We start from the raw sequence: 12,055 nt of genomic DNA, 5'->3' as shown, positions 1-12,055 counted from the left end.
CTATGGTAGTGACGATGTTGACTTGATGGTAATCAAGCCCGACGCGTGACAGTCAGTTAGCTTGGAAGTGTGACAAAAATCGCACGTCTCCTCTATCAACTTGCCTAGCTGTCGGTCAATTGAAACAAGTGTATCTATACCGGCTGTCTCTCTTATGCTTCGGACTACTTCCCATTCTTTCATATTTTTGCGAATTGAAAACAATGATAGGTTTTTAAAATACTGTGTTACCACGAAAGTATCGACGAGTGATTAATATGTATGTTTTATTTCCAGATGGAGCAGAAGTCGAGACAACGGGCGAGGAGAAGACGGCGAGCGAAGACATGATCAGAGGAAGGGGCAAATGTAAATGGTTTAACGTGGCTAAAGGTTATGGTTTTATAACGATAGAAGACGGCTCTAAAGATATATTTGTACACCAAGTAAGAATCTCAATCATGTCTACATATAGTTTTAATTTTGTATGATCGCTAATTGGTTGAAAAGAAAGGCAAAATACGTGAAAAATAATGTAAAATACTACTTGGAAAAGCGCGAAAAGTAACGCAATGGGAGAGTGTGGGTGGTTGCGAAAGGCGGCATCGTCAAATCGAAGTAATGCCTACAGCGAAAACAAGGGATAGCAGTTATGATGTGTACGTTGTATGTGGTCACTTTGTCATTCAAAATCACCACAAGCTGGGTTCTTTTGAAAATTTTCCGAAGTTGTGCGTTTTTTGCCTTGCTTCCCAACGTTTCTGTCACTTGTACAATTCATGATGGGAAAGTGTGGAAACGGCGAGGGTCCAAACCCCGTAGCAATCATTGCAGACGTGGAACTTGTAGTATGAGTTGTATATATGACTAGTCCACATTTCACAGGCTACGATTCTTTACAGAGATTGCGGATTTGTTGCAACACGGCAGTTCCTTGACCTTTCCTTGTTAAGGCCAACCTGTTCGTCTTGAAACGATAGCAGCGATCATACGTCAAGTCGAAACGGGTGTTATAAAAACGATTGAATTATTCGAAGAGCAGCAACCACTGGCAGCCTAGGCTATACTTGATACTCTGTGAAAACATGGCGCTATGACATACTTCGAAAGCCTTGCTCGCTCCTGCAGCGGTCAATGTTTCTGTATGTTGGCACATCATCCACTCAGATAGGAATTGTTGCTTTCAGTCTTAAGTTGGTGTCATTATACAGTATGAAAATAATCGAACGCAGACATAGGTTGGCAAACTATCAAAATGCATGCAATGACTGTGGTTGTAAGACGTGTGTGGGTTGATCACACAAAATAACAAGATTTGTAGAGCTGTTTTACACTCCTATAAATATCGCAACCCTGTAGCATTGAACTTGAACCAAACTCATCGTCAACATGTTATGTCAAAGTCAAAGTCTACTCTGAAGGCGGACATCACTTTCCATAAGGGGCAGTGGGCGCTGTTTTGTGACCATACCGAGAAAGGATAGTTTGTTTGAACAGTCATTGAAAACTTGAACAGAAATAATCGTTAAGTTCTATGTTGATAAATCCAAACAGGAACATAAACTTACATAAGTACCTGTGAAACACTTTAAATAGAAAAATGGAATGATAAACTTGTTTTGTGAAGAATTAATCTTATATGTATAAATTATAACGGAAATGACTTCCTGTGGTAAAGTTTAAAAGAAAAAATAAACTGCTAGTATTTTAATTCATGCGACAATTGGTGTTACACCTTGTATGGCATTTTACATGGTTACAGTAAATGTAAAGGGCGTATGGCAGATTCATTAAAAAGGTGAGTTTTTTCAATGGAGTCCTCGACTCTGGGTATCATATCACGGCAACTGCACAGGTTTTGACAGAAAATTTAGTACCTTAGACCACAGCCTTTTAGCCTTCACGGAAATAATACCAAATTTGATTTTTGCGATGGGTTCAAGTTTAGAGGAATTTAATAACCCCGTGTGTTATATGCACATGGTATTGAAGTCGAACTACGGTATGTTGACCTAGGTGGCATCGGCATACATACCGCTAAGAGTTCAACCATTATGTCGTTACAAATACACTTCTCGTTACTTGAACCTTTTCCCATACCCTGGTAAACCGTCAAGTATTGCCCGTCATTCACTCACTCACAGATGTCAAGAGCCTACATTTGCACTCGTGCAATTAAACCAAACATCTTGTCGCTTGATTCCGCACTTTCAAGAGGAACCCTAAAATTTCGTAAAAAGGAGGTTTTGCGAATAGCTATTTGCATTTACTGGGAGTTGATGTATGTGTGTTTTGATTGAACAAGGTGTGTTTTCATCCACACTGAGTGTAAGTTTGTACACATGGCTACCAATCTGCTTCACTTTGGGGGAATCCGGGAAAAATGGTAGCACTACGAGACTGAAGTTAAGACAACCGGCTTATGTAATTTTTTTCCAAAAAGGAGAAAACCGGGCACAACAGTTGTCGCTGCCTTATTAGTGATGTAACTAGTTCTATTCAGTCTGTTTAAATGTATCTACACTGTATGCCGTTAAAAACTGGTTCCTAAATGTGCAAAGTGATTGTTATTAGTTTAACATCGAAGTATAGATTGCCAGTTGTTCTATTCACTTCATTAGATTACTTTAGAACATGAGATGTATCGAAACACAAACAGTTCCAGATCTACAACACATACACTCCACCATTCTCGCTCCCCATTTCCGTCTCATATTCACCGTTTTATTTGTAACCACGGATTTGAAACAGGGTGACGAATTCATTGACAATTATTTAAAATCTATCAGTGGTCAATTAGTGTATTCACGGGGAGGAATGACATTAGCTAAGCTGCGCTAATTCACCCACACATTGATAAACTAAAAACTAGAGAGTTCAGCAGCTGCCGAAACCTGTTCCCTTTCGCGCCAGCTTCGCTAAATGTTACATTGTACAATTAGGAACACTTAAAGAAAATCCGAGCATATAAGTCGAAAACAATGCCAATTTTAATCCGCTGATTTCCATCTGGACACCAATGGATCCCTATGTTTGGCAAGGACGTGGTATGAGTGGGTGGGGACTGTAGAAACCTGGATGGAATCGCGGACGGAGAGGGGTTGGTAATAAACAGTGATTGATCAGTGGCAGAACGTCTTCATGGGAAGGGATGAGCGTAAGATGATGTATGTACCAAATATTTAAGTCGTAAGGTGTAGTCACAGTTTAGTTAGGAATTTAGGTATTGACTTAATGTTTTGTTGAATTTAATATGTAGTAATTCCAATCATAATATAAGGGATAACAGATAAGGCTATAGATGATTTAGAAGAGAACTTCCTTCTATATGATAACGTCTATACCTGTTATGCATGTATACCTTGAACACACCACCATGATATCTCAAGTAGTATTGATTTTGTTGTGTGTGCTTACATGATATGTGGAAAAACAGGTGATTGTCAAGCATTACAATATCACCATCCACATTGTGGCTGTCTCTGTGCTGAACCCACCGACTTGGTGTGAACGCTTTTGTTATCAACGATTATATAGGCAACGACCATATAGAATAACATTGTCAATATGGCAGGTATAAGAATGCAACATGGGATGTTTGAATTGATTGTGTTCCTGTGATTTCAATTAGGTAAGCTTTATATAGTAAGTCCAGAAATAACTACACTGCGATAACTAATGCTCAACATCACGGGTGCCAAACTGGGAATATCTGGGAAGATTCCCCCTGTTTATTTCTCACTGTATAGCTATACTTCTAACGGAAACCCTAGAATAATTTGTGAACCCAGGTAGATTCCATTTTGTATGTGTTAATACAGAAGCATGGTACTGTATTAAAGAACTGATCAATGTGGTGTGTATTTGACAATCTAAAGCGTTGACCCAGAGTAAGCTGTGAATACACACACACACAACCATTTCAACATAACCTGACACAGAAGACTGAACTAACCACATCATGCTGTATCATCTCATGTCACACAGACAATATGAAATGAACTAAAAAAATTCAAATATTAAATTTAGCATATTGGATACGTGTACAAACATGTTGATTACCCTAATTTCTACCTCAACAACTTTTAGAACATCAATTGAAAAAGCAGCATGGCGTTTGCCTGTTTATTTTCTGACTCCAGATTAGCAATGAAAATACTGGAATCGTTAATGAAGTCTCTAGTAATGGAATGTAACGTTGACCTTCAGTATCAAGCAGTACTTCCACTTGCAATCTCCTTTGTAATCACAGTCACAGGTACCCATGGTAGGGCTTGCAATATGGCCGCTGATACACAACATATCGTTGATATGCCCCAAAAATGCAAGGTCGACCCCCACATTTACATTTACATTTCCACAGTGCATAAGCACACGTTTGCAAAACTATCGCAGTTTACCTCAAATAGACCGACATTTGACAAAACTATCGCTGCATGTAAAGGAACTGATTGCCCTTGTACAGCAAACTTGTGCGAGAGACTCGGCGTTGTTGTCACTCTCTGTCCTCTTCGACATGCTTGCATCTCTCATTAACAAACAAACAAACAAACAAACAAACAACTACACACACGGCTAACTTATGTTGTACTTTGTTGACAGACGTGGGATGCGAGTATTACTGTATGAACTTGATAATACATACATTAAAAGTCAGAAGTGTTAAGGCTATAACTGCTGCACACGACATAGCTTTTAACCGTTCTCAAGTTGCGAAATGCAAGTGTACTCGAATATCTGTGAAGCTTCGTGTCACTTTGACGTCGGCTGATACCACAAGGTAGTTGTATTATGCTTCAACAAAACGACCAAGCTTTGTTGTCGTCGTCTTCAAGTTATCAATGTAGTGGGAGGGTTTCTACTTCTAGGAAACAGTCAATAATATGAAGCTCCAACTTATTACCCAAAATAAAATAATTGTCGAACCAGCAGGTGCAACAAATATTGTATCTAGGTGTTTACAAATGCGACAAGCCAAACCGTGATGAAAATTCGATTATTTAGAACTAAATTGACAGCATCTGATATTACTTATCCTAAACTACTTTGTTTTTGCATAGTTTCAACCTAGCTCCCCAATGTATCGAATTATAAGCAAGTGTTCTCGCTTAACTTCTGCACCGTGCCTCTCTGTAAACCACGATAGATTCGTACTGATTAGGTGTTATTGCTCACAACTGGCTTCACTGCGCTTTTTCTGAACAAAAAAAGTACATATGGGGCATCTGTGTGATTGCAAACTTCTGTGCCTTCGACTGCTGCTTTGTTGGCCCTTTCCATTGTTTTGGGACTGTGGGGGTGTTTTCGTTCATTACGGTGGGTTTTAATTTTTCTCGAAAATAGAAATTTCCATATCGAAATGGATACTTTCTTCCAACAAAACAATGACCATATGCGACACTTTGTAACAAGAGATTCGTCAAACGACTCCCAAGTATTACTTGCACACAAATGGGCTACGTTTAGGATGTTGCCTAAGAGGGTATTATAGAAGTCTAAATATTGTAGTGCGGTGTGTGTACAAATAGCCATGTTTTGGCTATAAAATGCAAAGAAACAAATATACTAAGTAAGGGTGGTCTAATAGCTCTAGCTCTTGTATGTATGAATTGGTGCGAATAATGCAAGTTGGGCTGTCAAGATTTCATGCCAAATTTCTCAATTACCACTACCGACAATACAGTTGAGTGTTTTTACCATTTTACCCATACACCATTGCAACGCAATTTCTTAAATGATAAAGGTGTTCTTTGTTTTTCATACAGAAATATATTTATAGCATTAGCTACTTTGCCCATCGTCATCTCCAACTTGTCGGTATTTTGGTATCTAATGTCCATGGAAACTGTTTCTCCTGGTCCAGAAAGTACATATTTTACTAAAGATGTGAACAACAGCCCCTCTTTTAAGTAGCATCACCTAAATAGGAATACACATACAATGGTTTGTGTATAGCTACATATACATAAATAAATAAATACAGCTCATGCCATAAACACTGACACTGAACTAATTGATTCGACTCTATAACGAAATGCGATGTATAAGAAGTAAGTGTGGACGTTTGGTAGATTTAAAATTCAGACCCTTTATTAATGAAGGAATCTAAAATGTGCGTGCTCTTCTACTTTTCTTGTATCTTCCAAGTAATATCTGTGTCCATTGTTCATTTTTGAATAAATGACATATTACAGAGGAGTAATCATGTGAGGGGTAAATGAAGTCTCCAAATTTCAGAAAGGCCGACACATACATATAGGTCAACCCACAGTTAGCAAGACCGTTGTTACAGAGTCGCGGTACACAGGCAGGTAGACCAACCTACACTTAGCAAGTCCGTTGTTACAGAGTTACGTTACACAGGCAGGCAGGTAGACCAACCTACACTTAGCAAGTCCGTTGTTACAGAGTCACGGTACACAGGCAGGCAGGTAGACCAACCTACACTTAGCAAGTCCGTTGTAGCAGAGTTACGGTACACAGGCAGGTAGACCAACCTACACTTAGCAAGTCCGTTGTTACAGAGTTACGGTACACAGGCAGGTAGACCAACCTACACTTAGCAAGTCCGTTGTTACAGAGTTACGTTACACAGGCAGGCAGGTAGACCAACCTACACTTAGCAAGTCCGTTGTTACAGAGTCACGGTACACAGGCAGGCAGGTAGACCAACCTACACTTAGCAAGTCCGTTGTTGCAGAGTTACGGTACACAGGCAGGTAGACCAACCTACACTTAGCAAGACCGTTGTTACAGAGTTACGTTACACAGGCAGGTAGACCAACCTACACTTAGCAAGTCCGTTGTTACAGAGTTACGTTACACAGGCAGGTAGACCAACCTACACTTAGCAAGTCCGTTGTTACAGAGTCACGGTACACAGGCAGGCAGGTAGACCAACCTACACTTAGCAAGTCCGTTGTTGCAGAGTTACGGTACACAGGCAGGTAGACCAACCTACACTTAGCAAGACCGTTCTCCTTAATGCCAATTATACATCGTTGGTTTCCAATTTGTAGTTTCACCTTGACCTCGACATCTACAGAACATTACTATTCGGACATGTATGAACTCAATATCGAAGTCCAGTGCTCTCTCACAAAATTGCGCGCATTCATCACAGTGTAATATTCATTCTGGATGACATTACATTACACTGAGGATGCACGCCTAGTTTGATGTCCAGTAACATCATACCGACATGGACAATTTTGATGCTAGTTTTTACATAAGTCATGTGAGGGGTAAATGAAATGGTTAAAGTTGTTTCGGTGACAGGGGAAAATCGATTGTAGGAGTATTGCAGACGAATTTCAAGAAAATCTAAATTTGGCGTTAAATTTGGCTAGAGCATAATATTAAGATTGAATCAATTCTGAAAAAAATCAGTCAACGTACGTACATACATACATACATACATACATACATACATACATACATACATACATAAATACGTACGTACGACTTATCTGTAAGATTTGTGCCTCTTAATGAACGGCTGAATATTAAGCAGTCTAGAGATTTGTGAAATGGTGAAGTTTGAAATATAAAATCAGGCATGTCCACTTTATTTTCCCCTAAACAAAAGTTGTTGTTTTCAGTTTTCACTATGAATCAATAAAGTAAATACAACAAAGCAATTGTAACGATTGTAGTAATATAGTTTAAAGTAAATTCACATCCCCACCGACAACATTATCCATCACCAGTGTAACAGTGTATGTAACCCTTCCATAAGTACTCTATTGTAGGTCGTGTTTTATGTATTCCATAGGACTGTTCCGTCTTTCTCGAAAAATAAGTCGTATTATGTGGCCCGGCATCCCATGTCCTTGATTGGTAGTCAGTATATATAGCAGTTTGATATGTCCCGTTTAGAGAAGGTTTACTCTTTGGGGCAACAAATCTGTGTCATTATTGGAATGTGCGACGACATGACTATGTATTGAGGTGAATATCTCAAAGAAAAACAAGAAACGAGGAAAGCTTGTATACTGAGAGGATCACAAAATAAAATTCCCTTATATACATATACTGTAGTTGGATAATAATATCACCAACAAGACAAAGTCGTAAGAAACATTCCTTTTTCTATCGAACTGTCATAATGTGGGCCTCAACATTGACAGATTTATGGACAGCATTCCAGCAATTGCATATATGACCGTCATAATATTGTGGTATAGCTAATCAACTAAAATAACAATATTTCGGGGGGGGGGGGGTGTGCACAATGACGATTTCACAAGTGGGAGTTCTCCCGCCAGTCGGACCAATCTTCATCAACGATTCTTGCTTGGCAAGTCCATTGGAGTTAGGAAACTCTTGAATATAACAAAGTTAAATTAAGAGTGTCATGGTGAAGTTTGCATTGCAATTTGATTCGGAAATCCTGAATAGATAAATCACTGACGGTAACATTACTAGGTGTTTGATAAACCTATGCATCAACAAACAAATACAAAGAAAACACACAGTCATAGAAAAAAGTCAGTCGACCCTTTTTATATGCGAATATTAGCTTTAGGAGAGGCTCATTGCACCATACGTAGGATTATCTGAAAGCAGGTAAAAACTCAGACACCTTTTCATTTGGCAACATTTTGATATTTGATACATCTGTGATGTCGGAATTCTGTTTCTTACGTACGCAACGAAATCCGTCCCTACACATAAAGGTGTTTTATCCAGATTGATTACTAGTATGTAGATTACTAGTATGTAGATTACTAGTATGTAGATTACTAATGTAGATTACTAGTATGTAGATTACTAATGTAGATTACTAGTATGTAGATTACTAGTATGTAGATTACTAATGTAGATTACTAGTATGTAGATTACTAATGTAGATTACTAATATGTAGATTACTAGTATGTAGATTACTAGTATGTAGATTACTAATGTAGATTACTAGTATGTAGATTACTAATGTAGATTACTAGTATGTAGATTACTAATGTAGATTACTAGTATGTAGATTACTAGTATGTAGATTACTAATGTAGATTACTAATATGTAGATTACTAATGTAGATTACTAGTATGTAGATTACTAGTATGTAGATTACTAATGTAGATTACTAGTATGTAGATTACTAATGTAGATTACTAGTATGTAGATTACTAGTATGTAGATTACTAGTATGTAGATTACTAATGTAGATTACTAGTATGTAGATTACTAGTATGTAGATTACTAGTACGTAGATTACTAATGTAGATTACTAGTATGTAGATTACTAGTATGTAGATGTTGGAAACATGTGAAAGTTTGATAAGGATACTGTAGCAGTTCCATGAACAAACACCTTGAATTATCTATCAATTCTGAAATTAAAAACAAATATTAAACCCTGATATCTCTTCCATGTTTCTTAAATACCCGTCATTAATATCAAGAAACCAATGTTGAAAACTCTCAAACACAAACAATATAAACAAAAGATTTTTGCCAGTCATTGATATCCAAATTTATTTTCGTTGCCAAAACACCTTTGTTGGGGTTTGAGACGTTCGTTTGACATTAGTCAATATATGGGTGTGCCGATGACGAAACCGTTGCCAAACCAGCAACAGAGGAACAGATCGATTTTGGCAGTGTTTTCAGCTGTGCTAGAACACGATTCTAAGGCGATAATATTCGCACATGTGGTTAAAGGAGGAACGAAACGTTTGGTTTGCTATCAAACAAAAGCTACACATCTAAGAACTAAGAATGTGGATCTAACACGACCGCTGACTCTTCGCCCGTCTGTTGTCTTGAAGGATACTACAGCTATATGGTAACTGCCATTTTGATGTAACAAAACCATGGCAGTTAGGACACTGAAATATAGAAGCGTCAGTCCTTCAAGACAACGGAGTAATTAACTTTAGAAAGACGTTAGGAAATAAGACTGGGCTACAATAAGATGTCAAATGCAGTTATACTTAACGTTATCCACAACGTTATCTGGTTGTTTCAGGATATATTCAGGATATATTCAGAATACAGGGTGGCCGATCGAATTAAATGCAATTACTACAACAAAATTATAACTATGAATATGATCTTTCACTCTTTCCATTCTGTGTTGTCAGGAGAAGTCTTGGTCTCAACAAATTTAAGAATGATCAAAAGTTACGAAAATCAATTTATATACAGTACTACAAAATGACTGGTGAGGTTACATGGAGGTTTGTATGGTGATGTATATAGAATATACTCCGACAGACATAGTCAACTTTAGATAACCCAACGGCGTTTATATAAGGGCAATAAATAGTATAACACAAAAACATAAGATGAATAATATATATGGAGAGAGAGAGTGTGTATGTATGTATGTATGTATGTATGTATGTATGTATGTATGTATGTATGTATGTATGTGTGTGTGTGCATGCATGCCTGTCTGTCTGTCTGTCTGTATGTATGTATGTGTGTTTGTGTGTATGTATGTATGTCTGTCAGTCTGTCTGCTTATATCTATGTGTGTACATACGTGGATATTACCCATTAGGTAAAGCTGGTATATATGTAGCTATGAATTTGGTAACACCGACTATACCTTGTACTGTACTGACATGTCATACTGACATTTTTTTGAATGTAGTAACCTGTATGTTGAAATACTTGAGAGACAATTAATATGATAACACTCTATTTTGTTTTCTTTTTATGACAACATTTGACTTAACCACCCCTTCATACTCTTCCTGCTACCCGATGTCCTGGGTATCAAACTGTTGTCTGATTTAAAAAGAAAAAAACACTTGTTTTGTTTATTCGTCAATCAATGTGTATATGCTTGTGTATGATAAAACGGTTTATCGTGCGTACAAGTAATACAATCATATACAATGATATAGAGAAGATACCATGCGATTCCAAAATGTGATAGTATTATAACGTCTTCAAAAAAGCTCTTTGAAAAAAACTAGTTGAAGATATTCAGAGCCGTTTTTGTTAACTGTACAATATTACGCGTATGATTGGACCAACTTAATATATGACAGTATGTTTATTTCATGAAATGAACATTCGTAGTATAATTCCATCTCTGTTATGATTAATTCTAAACGAAGAACATACAGACATTGAAATAACAAGTAAATTGAGGGTATATTTTTGATCGGTTCTCCCCTTTCCCTGTACCTAACCACCTGATGTGTGACAAACGTTGCAGTCAAAATGTTTCCTGATTCTAGTTATGTATTGTTCTATCTATCACTCATATCCCGATTCTAGTTATGTATTGTTCTATCTATCACTCATATCCTGATTCTAGTTATGTATTGTTCTATCTATCACTCATATCCTGATTCTAGTTATGTATTGTTCTATCTATCACTCATATCCTGATTCTAGTTATGTATTGTTCTATCTATCACTCATATCCTGATTCTAGTTATCTATTGTTCTATCTATTGTTCTATCTATCACTCATATCCTCATATGGCATCGATTGTTTGGAATGGAATCGCAACACTCGTCGATTGAACTGTCGCTCTAGCCTTGATCTTTATATTGCTTCAAGGTGAGATGTTGTCGTGGTTTATAAATTACCCCTACTAGTACAGGGCTACTTGTACGATATTCTGTACACGCCAGCCAACTGTTCGTGGGTTTTACTTGCCTTCAGCATTACCGATTCATGTCCGTCAAATCCATATCGTAGGTGGGAATGGATGCATAAGGCACAGCCCATCGGAAAGATGATGGACGACTAAGAGCACATCTCGGGGTTTGCTTAGGTGCCTGTACCATTAATGAATGGTACACGTGAATAAGTGGCTGATAGAGTATTGTATACACCCCAACCAGTCACCAACATTATTGTTCCATTTAGAATAAATCAGCGATTTTCAAAAGAGGTATTGTTCCGTCTGTTAAACGTAGGAGGTGACTGCCAGACAAGTGACATATGTGTACGTCCTCGTCGTTTGCTCGATCACCCAGCCAATTTCAAGCAGAATGCAATGAGCGATAACTTTATATGACTTTCTCCTAACAAATGACAACCTTCGGTTTAAAATCAACGAAAATCACTTCGTGCGCACACTCTCAAATAAAAAAGATTCGCCGACTCT

At 37.7% G+C, this 12,055-nt stretch overlaps 1 protein-coding gene across 1 annotated transcript in view; it reads left to right on the top strand.

Annotated features, from left to right (window-relative positions):
• Positions 1-257: 257 nt before the first annotated feature.
• Positions 258-12,055, top strand: part of LOC144432642 (protein lin-28 homolog A-like) — a 113,129-nt gene continuing 101,331 nt past the window's right edge. Inside the window, exon 1 of the mRNA XM_078120905.1 lies at positions 258-425. Coding sequence (XP_077977031.1) covers positions 258-425 — 168 coding nt within the window. The remainder of the gene's footprint in view (positions 426-12,055) is intronic.

Source organism: Glandiceps talaboti, chromosome 3 (genome assembly GCF_964340395.1).
Source record: "Glandiceps talaboti chromosome 3, keGlaTala1.1, whole genome shotgun sequence".
NCBI lineage: Eukaryota > Metazoa > Hemichordata > Enteropneusta > Spengelidae > Glandiceps > Glandiceps talaboti.
The sequence above is the reverse complement of the archived record's forward strand: the minus strand, read 5'-3'. Positions and strand labels throughout refer to the sequence as shown.